Source organism: Equus caballus, chromosome 15 (genome assembly GCF_041296265.1).
Source record: "Equus caballus isolate H_3958 breed thoroughbred chromosome 15, TB-T2T, whole genome shotgun sequence".
Taxonomy (NCBI): domain Eukaryota; kingdom Metazoa; phylum Chordata; class Mammalia; order Perissodactyla; family Equidae; genus Equus; species Equus caballus.
Window position 1 is genome coordinate 87,982,967 of NC_091698.1, and position 19,346 is coordinate 88,002,312.

Sequence of the window (19,346 nt, forward strand, 5' to 3'; positions counted from 1 at the left end):
CTCTTATTCAGTTTTACAAGTGACGATGGCAGTAAGTTTAAGTGTACAGGTTTTTGAAATCATACCAGTGGGTTTCTGTTTCTTTAAATTTATTTCACACCTTAAAATAAAATTAGCTGGAGCTCAACTTATTATGTCAACCGTGGAAATCAGTGAGCAATGTGGCTAAACGTGTGACTTATTTTGTGATTTTAATAAGCAATTTATATTCCCTAGGAAAGGGACTATTGGCTCTCTCCCTTCTTCGTGGTCTGGCAGTTGACTGGAGGCCAGGCTTGTTCATCCCTTTAACCATCCAGCACCCGTGTTTGCTGGTCTGACCTCTGGCAAATGCTTTGTCTCTCTAGAACTCATCTGCAAAATGGGAATAACGCCACCCATGTCACAGGGTGAGCAACAACGAGATGCCACAGGAAAGGCTCTTCTCTCCCCATTGTGCCTGCTCCATGAACAGTTATTGGATCTATATTCATTTGGAAGCTCCACGAGCTGAATATATATCGTCCAAGTTCCTTGGGAGGCTAAGTTCAGCTGCGGTTTTGATACAAAAGCAAATGCTTAAAGCTGGAAATTTGAAAAGAGAAGGTAAAAGAGAAAGGGAAGATTTTTTTTTTAAGTCCACGTTTCACCACCCTCCACCACTTCTCAATGTTGCTAAATGTACAAAAGGAAAACAGGGACGATCTGGCTACTGTTAGGTTTCAGCTTCAGCCTATGCCTTGACTGGCTTTGCTTTTCACAAGGCAGAGATGGAGAGTCCTCTCATCTGCCCTGCCTTCACTGCCCCTACCGCCACCCTGCTTCTAAGAGCTTTGTCGGGGTGCCTGAAGAAAAAGGAAGCCTCACGCCCTATTTTGCCTTTAGAGTAGAAACAACCCCGGGAGGAAGGGGGAGGTGGAGGAGCTGGACAGGCAGGCACACAGGAGTGGCCCGTGCCAACCCAGGGACGGCCGCCCCTCTGCAGCCTAACCCTCGCCCAGGATTTCCTATGCCATCACTTAATTCCAGGTATGATCACAGGCATCAGAACCATGCTCTTCTCATGTTAATCTCTTACTGAAGAAGCCACTACTTGGCTGAACAAAGGTTGGAAGAGTTAAAACAGGGAGCGAACACATCTTTGAGATGTCTGCTCCAGGCTTTATTCACACTCTCTTCCCGTCTCTAAAAAAACAAATTTAAAGAATAAAAACAGGACTGAAGTTGAAAAATACAATGTTACTGCCCTTTCATAGTGGTCTCTATGATTTCTAGGTGTTGTATTTTTCTTTAAAACGATGCTTTTGTGAAATACCACAAATTTAAAAATCTGAGTAGGGACCACACCTTACAAGTAAGTGTGATATGAAGGATGGACTTTGTGTCAACTCTCAAAAGTGCCAAGTAGATTCAAGTTATCACTGGAACGAAGAAGCTCCAAGAAAATTATTCTTCAAAGTTTCAAGTCATAAATCCTAGAAGATTCCATTTAGATTAGTTAGAACTCATCAACAAGCATATTTAATACACATATGCCCAATTATAGCATCTAAAACTCCACACAATGAAAAACCATGAAGATATAACTATACAGATACTGAATGCAAAGAAAATCCAAAAAACAGGCTTTGATATCTATTACCTGACACCTTCTCTGGGCATAACCTTATGCAGGCAAACATTTTTATTATGGCGTTCTGTGCCAGGCACTGTGCTAGACACTGGGATTCAAAAGTGATCAAGCCCAGATCAGTCTCGAGTGGTTCTGGATTCATCCTTGAATCTTTGTACACTGTTTCTACTCTTCAATGTGCTGTTTACTTATTACACTGGCTCGATATGGAAACAGATGCCGTTCAAGCATCTGAAGGGATTTCTCATTAGCCTTCCAGGAACCAGAGTAAACGGAAGCAGGTGAGCAATCTGAAAATACGGTGAATGTTGGTCAGACCTGGTTAATATTCTTATTTAAGCTCACATTCCCTCTAAGAGAATTATTTTCTTTAAAATGTTAATTAGCACAGAAAATGCAGTACCTGGCACATAACAGGCAGTGTGAAGCGGTGCAAATGCACTGAGACCCAGTCTGGAGTATCAGAAAACCACCCATGCACATGCGCACGGGCATGCACATACACACATTCACACATACACACACACACAGAGAAAAGACAAGACAGACGATGGTAGCTGAGGGATCTGGGTTCAAACCCAGCTCTACAATGTGGCTAGACTTGCGGCCTTGGGCCAGTTGATTAACTTTCTGAGCCTCATCTTCATTTGTAAAATGTGGATAATCCCTACCTCGCAGCATTGACATGAGGATTAGAGATAATATATGTAAAGTACTAAAATATAGTGGGCAGCCATAACTGGAAGCTACTGTTATTATATTATTGGGGTTTAACACAGGTTTGGTGATTGAATAACAGCTAGATTAGCTGACCTCTAAAATCCACATCAACTCTAAAATTAGGATACTAAAAATGGAATTAAAAGTTCATATATCAAATCCACTCAAGGATATTTTTAACTACTGTAATTGTGATGCAAATCGCTTATGCCTTTCAGAATAAGTGCTGATAATGAGACTCACAGAATACAATATATATATACACACCCCGGTGCAACATGAAATCATTTAGGATCGAATTTAATAGGATAGGTGTCTGTGGTTTCTGAGAGCTCCAGGGTTGCTGCTGCCTCTCCTGGCACTGTTACTTCACCCAAGCTCTCCTCTCTGGAGCACTTCGCCAGGACACACATTGGGATGCAGGTTTTACTGGAGTTATCTCGGCCACGATGATTCTCTCTATTTTCATAAAAGAAACCTGAGGCTAACTGAGATGAAGCATCTTTCCAAGGTCACACAGCTAGCAGGCATCAGGGACTGGACATCAACTCTGAGACGAAGTCCGTGCCTTTACCCACTCCGTACTATTGCCGCAACTCAGGCAAGCGGTGAAAGCGAAACCTACGAGATGAGAGACTCACGAGGAAATGTACACCCAAAAAAGCAAGAAGAAATATCAGCCACATCTACTGCACTCTTCATCTGACTGTCTTCTGCTGTCTGCATTTTCACCAAGTCTCTTAAACAGAAGATCAATGTAATGTATTAGGTAAAAAGTGGCAGAAGACACAATCCCGCTCTGGGTATACATATCCAAAAGAATTGAAAGCAGGATCTCAAAGAGATATTTGCACACCCATGTTCCAAGACACGGACTGCAGGATTCCACTTCTATGAGATATTAAAGTAGCCAATTCCATAGACAGTAGAATGGTGGTTGCCAGGGGCTAGGGGAGGGGGCAGTTCATGCTTAATGGGTGTAGAGTTTCAGTGATGAAAAAGCTCTGGATAGCCCCACACCACCATGTGAACATTAACACTATTGAACTGTACACTTAAAAATGGTAAAGGTGATAAATTTATGTGTTTTTTACCACAATTTTTAAAATGTGACAGAATATATATTTGTATATGTGTGTATATACATTTGTGTATATATATACACACACACATATATATTCCTTAAAAGAATCAATGAATTAAAAATTTCAAAACTCTATAAAATAATTATAAAAACTGACCCCGGTGCGGCCAATGGCAGTCTTTCAATGTTTGGGGAGCTGACCTCTTGGCCCAAACCCGATCCCCTACCATAACACGCTTGACCGTTCCTGTTCTAGCTTCGGAATCATCACCGGCTGCAGCAGAGTCCAACAGTCGATGAGGCATTTGAATTTCACGCAGAAATCCCCTCTCACGGGAAACGGGAGATCTTCCCCGTGCCTCCCTAAAGGTAGAGATGCTTCAAGACAACAAAGTTCAGTTCAGAAATAACTGTGTTGCTATTTCCAAAGATGAACTTGCCTCATCTTAATTTACAGCTTCGGTCTCCCTTTTTTCAAATGACTTCTTCGAACAAAGTACAGACCACCTTTCTGACCAAGGACTTGGGGAAAGTAAGCCTGGAGCTGCCGTAGGAAGAACCAGAGTGTGCTTTCAGAGTCGTCCTGTTCCCAGTATTTTTGATCCAACAGGCAGGCAATTCTGACACACTTTTCCTTCTTAACCAAAATTATTCAGACCACGTCTACAGTAAAATTTACTTCAAATGGAAGTACTTGCCAGGGATTATGTTATCCATTTTTTTTTTTTTGCATATTAGGAATGACCCCTGATTTCCTGAGTAATAACAAATGACCATCTTCTGCACAAACTACAAATACTCTTCCAGGTTTTAAACATTTGGGTCTACATGTGATTTATCCATCCACAAAGAGATTTCTTGTTCTGTAGTCGTCCTACACAGTTTCTGCTTTGGTTTATCCTCACCCACCACAACCAATGGCTGGATTTCTTATTCATGGTGTCTCTTCCTCCCCTTACCCCCAAGTAGGCACTTGATTGACTGATTATAGAATCACAAGGTTGGTTATAATTCCATTTCTCCATCTGACTTTGAACTTAAGTGTTCCAATTACTTCTCCTGATCCCAATAAGTCAGTAGCGTGCTAACGCTTGCCTTGATATTTCTGAACTATACGGGGTGTGATTAGCATGGGACCGCATCATTAGAAAGCAAAGCTGAAAGCGGGTGAACAAAATCATCACTCGCATTTAAGCAAAGCTGCCTGATCAGCGAACTTAAAGTGTTACAACGATCCCAGGGACAATATATGCTGTGACTAAATGTATATCGCATTTGGAAAATCCTCTGATGCTCCAGAACCTTCTGTTTTTGGCTAGTACTAGAAGAGAAAAGATCCTAGAAGGACAGGCCCGTTCCAATACACAAAAGTCCTGAAGTCTGTCTGAGCCAGATATACCTGAAGACATAAAGAATCCTTGAACCATAACAGGGTAGGAAAAAAAAAAAAAAAAGAAGAAAGGAAGGAAGGAAGCTAGGAAGGGAGAGAGGGAGGAGGGAAAATCTTTAGTCAATTCTGCTGGATTGGATTGACATCTCAGGGCCATAAAGCGAGAAAGCTTTACGGTAAGCCTGCTGGAAGAAAAAAAAATACCCATGCATGCACACATATCAAATGAGATGCTAAAAATCTACATTAGCATCAGTGGTGTTATTTGAGTCTATTAAAAAATTTAACCCCTTAATATCTGTGTGTAACCAGGAATAGTGTAAACTTTTGGGAACTAGCAGAAAAAAAAAAGGAAACGCTTTAATCTGGCAATGATTTGCAGCCAAATCAATTGATAAATGAAAGAAAAAAAGATGGCACATTTGAAATTGATGCCAAAGATTTATAAGGTTGACTAAGTAAACAAAAATGGAATGGATCACCATGGAAATGCATGAATATTGAAACAGGCAAGATTTGAATAGACTAATGATATGCCTCACTTAGACTGACAGGTGTTGATAACAACTGTGACACCCAATCCACACCAACATCCACACTTCTAACATGTTTATTCCTAGAAAACAGGAGCTGGATTTGAAGGTTCCTTTGGAAAGAGCTTATACGCAAAATACATTTTCTAATCTTAAAGGGACTAACTCAATTCTCATCTACTTGAAAAACAAAAAAGGTTTTATCCATTTGCTTTCTGGATATGAGGAGCTACAGTTAACAGAAGTCACTCTCTTGGGCACGACTAATCTTTGTTCCAATAAACCTCTCACAAAACTGAATTCCCGGTCTCGCTTATCTCCCACACTGAATACATGGAGTATGACCACTACTCATTAGAAACATAATTAAAAAGACACAACACTAGATTCCGCGCCCCCCCAACACATCCAGATGAAAACCAATAACCTTAATCTATTTGTTACCATGGCTACCATAGGATATTTTATTTCAGTACAACTCTAGGTACTTCGTTTGGATTGTTGCTTGCAAATGAAAGTTGGGGACCTATAAATTTCCGTTAACTGTGCTAATAATGGAGAGACTGAACAGAAGAAAATGTTTTCCTTAATCATAGACAAATATGGTTTATAAGATGCTTGTGCAGACAAGTTATTAAAATTGGTTAAATGCCTATAAACCAATTTAAATGTCATTCATTTCATACAGAATTTAAGGGCACATGTGCTAGTAATTCCCTAATTTATAGCAGGCTGAGAAATCAAGTGCACTCAGAACAATGTATGGGACAGAGACTACACTGGTCAGTGGCATACAGCTGCTTACCTGTACAAACACCTAGAATATGTGACTACTCAAATCCATGCATATGGACCAGCCTTTAAAGTATTCACCTGTGCGGTATCTGACAATGTTTTTGCCAAGTGTTAGGATGAACAATCTATAAAATTGTTCATCACCCCACCCCCCCAAAAGGAGTGAAAAAGTTAGCTCTCCACACCAACCCAATACAATTTTTAAAAACATCAGGAATGAGGTGGGCTAATTAAATCTGCTGTCATTCATCCTAAATCGAAATAATTCCTTAAATCTGCCCTCCCAGGGCTGAGTTAGAGATAAGACCACACGGCAAGGGAAGGAACTCTGTCGTGACTAACAGATGACTTTAAAGAGACTGAAATTAGGGTAAATACAGCTGTAACCAGGACAGATCTGTCGCTGCAAGAGGAGTCCGAATCCCAGCGCAGCTCGGCTGATGAGGGGCAGGAGCCTGCAGCAGCGGAGCATGACTGTCCCTGGGCTGACGAAGTGGAAGTTTCGCGGGCAGCAGCAGCTCGGCGTCCTCCACGGTCCGATCCCTCCAGCGCCGAGGTCTCGCCTAATGCTACATAAATACCTGCGTCCGCGATTCGCCCGGGGCGCGCCGTGGCGCACGCACCATAGGGAGGGAGGCGAGCGTTTGCAGAGCGGCGGGGATGGCAAAGGCGGCGGCTCCTCACCCATCGGCGTCCCTAGGGACCCGCGGAGGACACCCCAACTGACCGCGTCTGCCGTTCGGTTCCAGAGCCTAAGAACGACAACTGGATTCTCAGCTGGCGGACCCAGGCATCCGAGACTCACGTTTTGCCCCCATCCCCTCCTCGATGACGGTTGGCCGCAGGCAGGCAGCGCGTCCCCGCCTTCCCCAGCCAACGCAGACCCGACCTGCCCCGGGGCTGCCTTGGACCTTCCCAGGCTCTCGGCTCCGCTTTCTGGGCCCCTGGCGAGCGTACCCCTCCCTCTGGGCCGGGGGCCCGCGCTGCCCAGTGCCCGCACCGCGCTGCGACCGCAGATAACCTCGCGTTCTCGGCCCGCTCCAGGCCATGGAGACCCGCACATGAGTCCTCCGCCACCCCACACCCCAGGCGGCAGTCGGGGCGCGCGTCCACACTCGCAAATTACCTATCTCCCCGTCCACACTATCCCACACATAAACAACCCCTCCCCATCCTACACCACATCCTCGCCCCTTGACCATCCCTTTAAGCTCTCGTTTCGGCGACCCCCAAACACGCTGGTACCCACAAGGTGTTAAGGGAAGTGGGGGTCACAACAGGGTCTGCGCGGATTCTCTCCCCATGGTTTTCAAGCTCCTCTACCTCCAAAGTTACTTGGGATTGAGTGAAGAGACCCGGACCCCAAATGCAGGGTCTGAGGACGGGAGCGGGCAGAAACCCCAACCTGGCTTCCTGCTGCACAGAGACGCGCACCTCCCCAAAGGGCAGGGGGCGCGGCCGCCCCGGGGTCCAGCTCTCCGGTGCCTCCTCCTGGCCCCCAGCCCAGCCCGGGCCCTGGGCCGCTTAGGGGAGGTGGCCTGGAGAGGGACGCGCGCTGCCGGGCCCAGTCAGGGGGCTGCCCCTGCCGGGGGCCACACTCCTTTCCAGCATCCTCGACCACCACGACATTGGCCCCGGGCAGCCCCCGCGCATTACACATCGGGGGCAGGAAGTTTTTCCCCCCTTTTTTCCCCTGGAGCAGCGCAGGCGCAAGGGCTCCTGCAGCCTTGCGAGTCCAGACGCGGGAGGCTCCAGCCGCCGCCGCCGCCGCCGCGGGAGCCGAGCCCAGCGTTCCGGGTTCTCGGGCCCCGTTCGCAAGCTCGGCCCGGCCCCACGCAGCCGCCAGGACGCTGGTTCCCGGCGCCGCATCCTGGGCGCCCTAGCCTGGCTCTTACCTCCGGCCGCGCCGCTCTGGACCTGGCCCAACGCGCAGAGAGCCGGGGGTCGCGGGTGGGCGCAGGAGGGCTGATGGATAGGGGACGGCGCCGGCGGGTAGTGGTAGCTGGGGCCGCTCGGGTCCTGGCCGGGAGAAACGGATCCAGGTCCACCTCCTCACGTTTCTGCTCTCCGCCTTCTCCTCCTTTTCCTTCTCCTCCTCCTCCTCCGCCGCCGCCTCCCGGCAGCCCAGGGAGGATGCCCGGGAGAGGGAAGTCAGTCCTTCTGCCTGTCAGCCTGTGCGGCTATGCGCGGCGCGGCGCGGCGCGGCTCTCACCGAGGCGGCGGCGGCGGCGGCGGCTCCGGCAGCATCGCCCCCGCCCTCTCCCCGCAGCCGCGGCGGCCGCGGGGCTAGGCTGGCTCCGGGCTCCGGGCTCGGGCTCCGGGCGGGGGCTGCGCTCAGGCGCGGCGGCCGCCGGGGCTGCGGGCGGGCACTGCGGAGCAGGGGCCGGGGCTGGAGCTGCAGCTAGATCCGCGGCGGCGGGGACGGCAGCGGCGGCGCGGGGGCTGGCGCGGCCGCGGCGCGGGGACCATGCTCCCTTCTGGCTCGCTCCGCTCCGGGTACAGTCTGCTTTAGCTGCGAGGGAGGCGGGCTTCGGCGCGCAGCCAGGGGCGGGCGGAGCCAATCACGGGCGCCCGAGTGGGCGGGGGTGGAGGGTGGGGGAGGCGGGGCGCCCCGGGCCGGGCACCCGGCGCGGCTCCCCGGGCCCGAGGGATCCCCGGCAGCCGCGCTCCCGGCCCGGGGCGGAGTGCTGGCGGGTGTGTCCATCCGTCTGTCCGCCGTCCCCGCCCCCCTGCGGTGGCTCCCGGCTCGCCTGGTTCGGCGGCCGCGCCCGGCAGATGCACCGCGCGTGGCACCGCTGCTCGGCCCCGGCCTCCGCCCCGCCGCCCAGGGTTGGGGGACCGGAACCGACGCTAGCGAGCTCCCTGTCTGCTCTCAACACCTGAGGAAACTGGCAGAAAAGTTTGAGAAAGAAAAGTCCAGTCGGCTTTCGGCTTCCGCCCTCCCTATGACACTCCAGCCACGGAAAGGAGCAGGAATTGCCCAAATCTCTGAAGAACTGCGGCCAGCGCTGCGAATCTGGACCACCGGCCCTGTCTTGTCTGTCCAGACGCGACTCTCCTCCTTGTACGCGGACTGTCCTGTTTACACTGACCCTCTTAAATCCACACGACCTCTCTGTGTTTAGACAGCGGTACTCAGGCCACACCAACCTTTCATGTCTACCCTGACCCCCCCCCCCCCCACACACACACACTATCCACACTGACTTTCTTAGTCCCATCACCTTTCTGCAGTCTACACACTCTAACTTCAACCCTAATAGAAAAGGTCTGGCTGGAGGCCCGGGGCGACCCCCAGTGAGGGCTTTTCCATTATGCCAGAACATTTCATTTCAGCACCAGTCTTCCCTTCCCTGCCAACTCTCTAGATCTGGTTTTTATTCCCTGACCTCCCTCCGCCCCTACCTCTCCCTCATCTGGTTTTGAATTTCAGAGGAAATATTTGTTCTCCCCACCTTCCCCCCATCCCCCACCCCCAGTCTGAAGGTAAAGGCTTGTGGCCTTCGACGCCTCCGCCACCCCCCAACACACACTCCCCCTGGCAAAGCAGCAGAAGCCTGAGGCCTGGGTAGAAATTGTGTGTGTTGGGGGGGCGGGGGGTGGGAAGGTGGGGAGCAGCTGGCTCTCTGGCCGGAACTGGGCGGAGCCGGCCTGGGCGGGCTCGGCCAGGCCCCGCCCCCATCTGTCCGGGCCGCCGGAGGACTCGCCAGTAAATCCCTTTCTCTCGGCTCGCTCCTGTGATGTCTGAATCCAGGCCTCTGCTCTCTTTGGCTGTAAACTCAGTGCAGGGATTGTGTCTTCTTTAATATCTTGGAGGAAGCAGAGTACAGTGTGGCGGCTGATAAATAATAAATAATAATAATCTACTGAGGGTAGTCGGAGGACTGTCAGTGAAAGGGAATGAGGGCACCGGGAAAATGGCCCGTTGGCGTTAGAGTAACTGCATTTTCCGAGAAAAGAAAAAAATGGAGTGAAGTTTTGGTGTGCAGCCTGGGGGCAGGGGAAGGGACAAAGCACAGCGTTGCAGGGAGCAATCCACCCTCGATGATGGGGTCAGCCAGGAAAAGCGGTGTGTCATTAAGAGAGGGCCACAGAGGGTGCCTGGAAGGGGGAGCAGGGTGCAAGTGGGGGAGGGAGGCTCCCCAAGGGTCCTTCAACAGGCCCTGAAGGGGAAGGATAGATGTGTTTGAATGCTAAGTTCTTAAAATGGTGTGTGAGAAGTGATTGAAGAGTAAGGTAGATAGGATATGGAGAAAGAGGGATTGCTTGGGATTTTAAAAGACACACAGGTAACCTCTGGAGCAACTCAGTGCAAAGAGAAGAACAAAGGCCCAGGGTGAGTCAGGTTCATGCATGTTGTAGCAAACTGTCCTGTGAAGTGATCTGCATGGATCCACCAACTGAGCATGCAAGGATCCGCCCGGCTACATTCTGGAGCAGTGGCATATGGGACAGCTGTTGGCATTATGGAAACGTGGCTGAGGTTTGTGGGGTCTGGGGTAGGTTAAGATCTGGCAATTGGAGGCACTCCTAATGTCTTACAGATAATTTTGAATGATTTTCAAATGAAAGAAGGCAACATGCACTCCAAGAATCCTTTCAGTTTCATCTCTAGATGAAGGTGTGAGAGTTCTCCCACTTTCCCTGCTGGCATTCGCAGCGAAGAGAAGAGCGGCAGTGTGGAATCCACATCTATGCAGAGGAGGACCTCCTTTGGCCTCAGTGATGACAAGGGTGCTGGTTCTGGAGTGTTGCAATGCCTCCAGGATTGGAATTTGCTAACAGCTCACCAGGGGTGCCGGCTTGTCCGGAGAAGAAGAAAAGCTGCGTGAATTAGAAACTCACTGGGCTTGTCTACCCTCTCCTGGTCCTGCCTACGTTCATCCTCAGAGCCTGAATGCAAGTAAGGATTTCCAGAGTCTGAAGCCAAGGTTTTCCTCTGCAGTGGGGCTCTGCCCAGCTGAGAGCTTTGGGTTGGACACAGCCTCTTATGAAGGGTCTGCTGTGATCTAGACATGAGCTTCATTTCATCTGGAGTGCTGTTGGTCCTGTCATCAGCCCCAATTCTCCCAAGATCTTGGCAACACATGCTGGATCCACTATGTGTTGTGGAAGGGGTCTCGCTTTCTGCACAGACCTTGCTGGTGTCTGGGATCTGTTCTGCGTTATTCACTGCCCTGCCCCGTGGTATATAGGATATGCTCCATGCTTGGCATGGTTGTCTCTGTGTGGTACATGGGATTTCTTGGGTGTTGCACATGGGAACTTCTGCCTTGATCTAAGATTTCTCTGTGAAGCACAGGATCAGCTTTGTAGAGTGTGCTTCCAAAGCCAGCTCTTCCTGTCCTGACAGAGAAGCCCCAGGTTGGGCTCTGGGATCAGGACTAGTGTGTGTGCTGCAAGCAGATGGGTTGTGAAGGAGTGGATTTGTGATGCACAGGGATGACTGGAATGCTCCAGAACATCCATTCCCTGCTCAGAACATAGACCATCACGCGTAGTCAATCCGACAAGGGCTTTGGGCTGGAAAGGCTACTACTGTCACCTAGAGAGGCACCAGAGGAAGCCACATCAGGACTTCCTGGGAGTGCTAATACACCTGCTGTGGCCCAGATGGACTTCTCTCCTTATTTGTGTTTATAACGATAACCACAACAAAATGATGATTTACTCAGTGGCTACAGCATGCCAAGCATTGTACCAGGTATTCTGCCCACCATAGCTTGTTAATCATCACAGCAACCTGTGAAATTAGTACTATCAGCCCCAAAAGCCAAGTCACAGAAAAGGTGGGTGAGCTCCCGCAGTCACACAGCCGGTGAGCTGCAGAGCTGGAATTTAAGCCTGCTTGGTTGGTTCCAAAGCCTCTGTTCTTTTCACCACACTCAACACAGCAATGCAATTTCTTTTGTCATTAGCCCAGTGCTTTTCTCTTCGAGTAGACACGACGGATGCTGATTTTGCCTTTAGCAGCAGCCAGTGCTGGACCCAGACCTGGAAATCAGTCTTAGGATGCAGAAGACTGTTGCAGAAAAGGGGAAAGCGTCTCTCTGATTACTGAAGGCACAGGTCACTTGGAAGAGTGGACGCCTCATCAGAAACCCTCAGGTCTGAGAGGACATCTGTTCCCAGGAGCGCGGCGGGTGTAAATGGAGCGGGAGCCAGCCTCTCTGATGGCTGGGGCTTTGTGTTTGCTGTTTTGTTTTTCTAACATTATGCTCCACTAAAAACCACCCCTGTTTGGCATCCAAAGCATTAATAAATCCTACATAAGTCATTGTCCCTCCAGTGGTTAATCAATACATAAAAATCTATTTAGCACCTACTGTGTGTCCAGCATTTCAACCCCATGGTGTTGATTAAAGCAGGAAGCAAGAAGTCACAGCTGCTGAATTTTCACTGTGGCCACCCTGCTCTGTGATGTGTCACAAAGGCACCTGCTAATCATTCAATCAACCATCTGCTGCGGACCTCCTGCGAGCTCGGCTCTGTGCTGGGTGCTCTCAGGAGTACAGGATGGGTATAAGGTGATTCACACTCTGTCATTTTTGCCCTGCCTGTTTGTTCCCCGGAAGGGTGGAGGTAGCTAAATGCAATCCCTGGTTCTTGTTCTTAATAGAGGTTAAGGGGACAGTGGTTGCTATCAAGAAATATAAGATAGTGGCTCAGTTGTGGGAGTCCAGGGGACAATCTGTAAGAGCCGGGCTGGTCAGCATGGCTTCCTGGAGGAGGCAGATCTCAGACTGGACTTGAGGAGGGAGGCGGTTTCCATGAGACGCAGCGGAGCCCAGATCAGCCAAAGGGGAGGGCAGGGGCCAGGATGATGGAGGGGGTAGGAGCCCTGGATGGGGGGCGGGGTGCTCATCATCCCCCCTGAAATGTGACTCCTTGTTAACAGTCAGTTCTTTTGGGTGAAAATGAAAGTGTATTTTCCTTCTTTGCCCAAATTAGTGAACTATTAGATTCTAAGATTCAGAACGAAAGCAGTGGTGTCTTTTTTTGGCACTTGCAATGGCAGGAATTCTGCACCTTTTTTAGTACCGCTTGTTTGCAGGTGGCAGGAGTGCTAATTAGACAGAGCCACTAGCAATTTTCCTGGGTGGTTCTGACTCCCGAACTGACAGGAAACACTGCCTGGGCATTTTAAGAGAGCAGGTTCCACTCTCCCCATTGATAAAGTGATTCTTCATCTGCGGTGGTGGAAGGCATGGCTTTAATAGTTGCTCCACGTGTATTTATTGGGTGTTGAATTGTTCACAGTGAGCAAAATCCCACTTTACTTTTTTGATGTTTAGGAAGGGGACAGTACTTTCCTGTGAGAGAGTGCAAAAAGAAGACCCAAAGGATTGGGAGCCTGGGTTTTAGGGAGCATTTTGGTTGAATGTTAGAAGATTCTTTCACTCACTGAAGCAGGTTCACTGAAGGGAAAATTCAGGAGACTTTGAGAGAAGATTGGATCCTCATAGTTCTTTTCATATACATATTTTTGAGCTGTTTTTAAGAATAAAGAGGTAAAAGGGCTGCCTGTTCCCTGTTCGACTCCAGAATCTTCTGGGGCCACTGTCTTTCATCTCTCCTTGTGTTTTCAGTAGAGCTTAGGGTCAGGACCATGTCAGTAGTGTGGTCATTTTGAAGGCCTGAATTGGGCCAGAGGCAGGACAATGACCATCAAGGGCAGGTGACTGCCCTGCTTAGACTGTCTCCAGGACAGAGACCCTTATGCCTTCTGCCCTCTGCCCAGACTCAGGCTGCCCAGAAGAGTGTCACAGTCCACGTGGGCTCTGGGGGGAGCACAGCGGGTGGCAGAGTGACCACAATGCAGAGCCTTTGACAGCGAATCTCATCTTCATCAGCTCTTTAATGGACACGGCCAGGTCCAGGGTTCTGTCTCAGAACCCTCTAATTATTTATCTCCACACTCTAAAGCTGGGGCTGCCAGTCATGTTCACAAGGAAAAGGCAGCCCCTCCTCCAGGGAACGAATTCTCTATTCTCCCTGTAGACAGAGGTGTTGGGAATCAGGCTTCACGCACTCTTAGAGTTTGAGAGAAATCTCAGTTTGCAACGTGAAGTATCTAATGGTTTCAGCTATTTTGGGTCCTTTGGAATACGTGACCCTGTATTTCGTCTTCATGTTTCTCTCTCCCAGAATTTGTGAAGCTGCATACACTGTCTGTGCAGTGGGAACGTGATTGTCAACACGATGGCCCCAGAGGTTCTGTCCCCAGGGAAATAGGGGTGACAAGGCAGTGAAAAGCAATAGGCCCTGAACACAGACTACCTGCTGAATATTTACTAAAGGTCTTAAAAATAGCCCAAAGTCTGTGATAAAAGGCCCCATCTGGTCCAGGTGCACCTTGCTGTAAGAAAACTAGATATATGAAAATTCAAAATGATAAAATAGAGGAATTTGCTAGTTTGCATTACAAAAGGCTGCATGGACTTCCCTTAAGTGAAGAGTTTCCTTTTGATATTGAATCTGTGGCTGATGCATTAGAAATTCCATTCACATACAATAGGTCAGAGATATATTAATTTATTTTTATTTATTTAAGACTTGTCACCTACCTACTTTCAAGAGGTCTTGAGCAGCTTACAGGTTAAAATATGGGGCAAAAGGATACATTTAGGAAAGGAAATAGAACAGACACCATCCATAGGGAGGAGGTCGGGGAGAGGCCTCGGGCATGTAGGATGAATGGGTTCGCAGTCAGGCTCTCTAAGGAAAAACAAGGGCAAATGTGCCAGGTTACCTGATCGTGTAAAGCAAGGCGCATATGTAGCAGGTAATAAGAGATGTTTTGAATAGAAACTACTTAAAAAATCAGACTTTATAAAAGGAAGAATGTAGTATTGTTGAGATAAAAGTTTTCTCTTCTAGACTTTTGGAGACAAATGCTAAACGTGGAAAAGTGTAACACTACAGGCCTGTTATGTTAACATTTTTCACTACTTCTAAACCTTTGAAAAATATTTACCAGACGATTTCATTAAAAAAACATTTCCTTCCTTTATAGACTTACTTATTGCTGATTCAGGAAAAGGTTGCAAATCAGACACGTTTCCTTTAGGTGGTTGTGAATTTTCCTAGAAAGCAACAGCTGTCTTCCAGCTAAACTCTTAATCATTGAGAATGTCAATGTAGCTTCAGGACAATTTCAAAATTAGCCAGAGAGTTCTAGCTAATATAAAATTTCACTAGAAACAACTGGAACTTTAACATTAGAATAGGCAGTTTTAGAAAAACCTAGGAAGACTTGGAGTCAGAACAATATTTGGAATTTGAGGTATTTATATAGCAATCTGAAGACAAATCCTATTAAACTGAATTTCAGGTTTTAAAAGGGTTGCAGATATGACTTCATCATTATAATCAAGGCTGTTCTTCCTGGGGATCAAGATCGACATGTGGCAGTAGATGTGCATGCTTGTTCAAAAGCAACAGAGGTGTCAGTTGGGGTGGCAGCATATAAAATAATGATGTACTGATGATGAAAATAGAAACAATAGCTGATATTAGTTTAGTGCTTACTATGTGCCAGACACCGTTCTAAGCCTTTACCTTTCTTTTTAAAATTGTTTCTTGTGTTCCTTACAACAAAGGATGTGAGAATTGATGAATCCTGAGTCTCAAAATGTCAATGCAGACACATAGAGAGAGATACAGATGCTTGATCATCAGTAGGGAGTTCAATATGTCGAATGGCTAGATGGGGATATGGCTGGCTCATTCTGGATGCACGTCTCCAAACAGAATGGAGGTTGAATGTCGTGCTGTGGGTTTCACTACCTAAGCATATGTCAGCTGCCTCACACTGGTAAGCTCTGGGCATCCCTGGCTGATGGTTGTACCTCTTGTGCCACTGAAGTCTGACCTAAAGGAGATTGGAAGGTGAGGTTAGAATGAGAGAGAGAAGCCTAACTGTATTAGTTATCTGTGGCTGCACAACAAATTTTCCTAAAACTTAGCAGGTTAACTAACATTTATTATCTCACCCAGTGTCTGAGGGTCAGGAATCCAGGAGCAGTGTAGTAGCTGGGTGGTTCTGGTTCGAGGTTTCTCACGAGGTTGCAGTCAGACATCAGTTGGGGTTACAATCGTCTCAAGGCTCCGCTGGGGCTGGAGGATTTACTTCCAAGCTCACGCACATGGCTGTTGGCTGGAGGCCTCAGCTCCTTGCCATATAGGTCTATGGGACTGCCTCAAGATATGACAGCAGGTTTTTCCAGGGCAGCAAGGGATCTGAGAGGTGGGAGGAGGAGAGAAAGAGACCAAGACAGAAGCGGCAGTGTCTTTCATAACTTAATCTTAGATGAATAACATAGACCAACTGAGATTTAATGTGAGAGGGGACACAACACTGTGAATACCAACGGTTGCAATCATCAGGATCCATCCTGGAGGCTGACTACCACAACAATTACCTTAGATTCCATGATTTCCAGAAAGGGGAAAAGTGGGCAAGGTAGGATGTATTTACCGGATTTCAGGAATTCAGTCTCACCAGGAATTCATGAAGGTCCCCATGAAATCAGGGGACATGACATGAGGCTCCAAAAGGGAAGATGGCTCAAAACTCTTCTTGATAGAATTCTTAATGTGAAATTGCCAATGCTCTTGAAGAGGACAGTAAGGTACGAATTGGTGCTGATGAAACTACAGTGGCTATTGGAAAGTTCACCTTGAGTGCAGCTGGCAAAAGGAGAGCAGGGCATAAATGTAGTAGAGTCACACAAACCTCATTAGGTCTAATTAGTTAAGGCAGCAAAACAGTAAAGACAACAAAAAATGCTTTTCTTATTTGACATGAACAGAAAATCCAAAAAGGACCTGATTGGTGATAGTGGTAAATTGTCTAATACTAAGGATTTTGGTGGAGTGAACTCTTACGCCTGCCACTATATACCAGGCAAGGTGCCAGGTGCTGTGGATACAAAGATAATTGAGAAAAGGTCATTGCCCTCGAGGATCCTTCGGTCTAATGGGAAGACACACACATAAACAAACGCCATTCAGCATGATCAGTACCATAATGAGATTCAGTACAGGCAGAACAGGGACATTAGGAAAGGCACTGCCGGTGCTGCATGGGGGCAGGCAGGTCAAGGAGGGCAGTACAGAAGAGATTACACTTGAGCTGAGTCCTGAAGGATGAGCAGGATTTAGCCAAATGAAGAACAAGGAGAAGGGCAGGGAGAACAAGAATTACCAAGCACAGAGGTGTGAGGGCAAGGCAGGCTGGGGAAGCTGCTAGTGCGTTATATGATTAGAGCAGGGTGCAGAGTGCAGACAAGGCCAGAGAAGGAGGAGGCAACGTCACAAAGGGCCTTGGTTGCTCTGCACTGGGGGTGCACAGGGCAAGGTTACTCAAAGCAGGGTCCTACATCGGGATCATATGGGAGGCTTGTGAAGATGCAGATTCCTAAGCCTAAGCACATATCCACATCTGCCGGTTGTTCACCATAAACATTTTCTCTTCCTCCTGGGCTAGACTACATTTCCCAGCCTTCTTTGCAGTTAGACTGCATTTCCCAGCCTCCTTTGCAGTTTGACTACATTTCCCAGACTCCTTTGTAGTTAGACTACATTTCCCAGACATTTGCAGTTAGACTATATTGCCTAGCCTCCTTTGCAATTAGGTGTACTCATGTCAATGGATTATGAATGGAAGTAGTATGTGCCATTTCCAGACTTGACCCATTAAAATCTGTGCTGCATGTTCTTTATGCTCTTTTCCTTCTCTCCCTGTTGATGCAGGCAAGCACAGGGATCTGGGAAGTGCATGTTGAAGAAGGCAGAGCAACAAAATTGAGGAAGCCCTAGGTCCCTGAATCATTGTTTGGAGAGGGCCACCCACTGATCTGGAACATCCATTTTTGGGCTTTAAGAGAATGAGGAATAAAATTCTATTGTGTTTGAGCTGTTGTACATTTTTGGGTTTTGTTTGATTTCTCGGCTAGTGTTACCTTAACTAATGCAGTCATGCACTGCATAACCACATTTCAGTCAACTACAGATTGCATGTACAACAGTGGTCCCATAAGATCGGTGCCACATAGCTTAGGTGTGTAGTAGGCTATACCACGTGTGTTTGTGTAAGCACACTCTATGATGTTCGCACAAGTACTAAATCGCCTAACAACACATTTCTTGGAACTTATACCTGTCGTTAAGTGCTGTGACTGTACAGCAATTCACTGGCCTCCGAGAGGGGAATTCTCTGCAGAATCTGCATTTTTAACAAGTGCCCAAGAGGAGTTTGAGAATCACTGTTGGAGGCAAAGGGGAGCCAGCCACACATGGGTTGAGGGCAGGCCAAGTCACAGGATGCTATTTGCATTTTAGAATGGCAGCGAGAAAGCAGAATTTTACCTCCTTTTTCTTTGCCAAGGAGAACAATCTACTGACTAGAAAGAAAAAGAAAACCGTGGTAAGAGAAAATTGAAGTTCAAGATGAGTAAAGAGATTATAACAAGCACCAACCTGCTGTAAATGAGCTTAAGTCTCTTGGCCAGGACAAATTACCCTCCAGGGAGTAGAGGGAACTCACCATCAAAGCTGTAGAGCCTCTGCTGATAATCTTTAAGGAACATGGAGACGGGAAAAGAAAATGGAACACGAGAGATGGGAAAATATGGCTTTTATTAGTAAAGAGGGGAAAAGATTCTGCAAACTACAAAAGTGGGGATATCCTATTCACTCTCATTAAGTTGATTATTTAAGGCTGATTTGTAAGCGTGTGAAAAATGGAGAATTCTCTAGAAGCCCGTGTGAGTTCTTTAAGAGCTAGTCTCAACAAGGTAAGCGTATTCCCAGTTTTGTGATAGGCTTGCTAGATTATTATGTCAGGGAATTGTGTTAGCTATGGTAGAGGCAAAGCATAATCCCAGCTTGATATTTGTCAAATCTCATGATGAATTTGTGCACAGGATAAGTAATTTCAACTGCAGACTAGTATTCATAGTAGATGAATTTGGAGTTGTCTTATGGCCGTACCCAAAGATGCTGATCAATGTTAGGGTAAAGCAAATTTCTAGTGAAAGGCCGCAGTCATGGTTCCATCTGATATTTTTATTAGTGACACAGGCATAGATGTCTTGGTTAATACTTACCAAATTTTGAGATGACATGTAGAGAATACATTGGTTGACATAACAAGGTCCAAAGAGTAGGCTAGAGTGCTAAGCTAAATGTAATGCTGTGAGATGAAAC

At 47.6% G+C, this 19,346-nt stretch overlaps 1 protein-coding gene across 1 annotated transcript in view; it reads right to left on the reverse strand.

Annotated features, from left to right (window-relative positions):
• LOC138917613 (uncharacterized) overlaps positions 1-19,346 on the reverse strand; it is a 135,691-nt gene that overhangs the window by 102,789 nt on the left and 13,556 nt on the right. Inside the window, exons 2-3 of the mRNA XM_070234844.1 lie at positions 8,347-8,490; positions 8,030-8,314 (exon numbers count right to left, since the gene is read on the reverse strand). Coding sequence (XP_070090945.1) covers positions 8,030-8,314; positions 8,347-8,490 — 429 coding nt within the window. The remainder of the gene's footprint in view (positions 1-8,029; positions 8,315-8,346; positions 8,491-19,346) is intronic.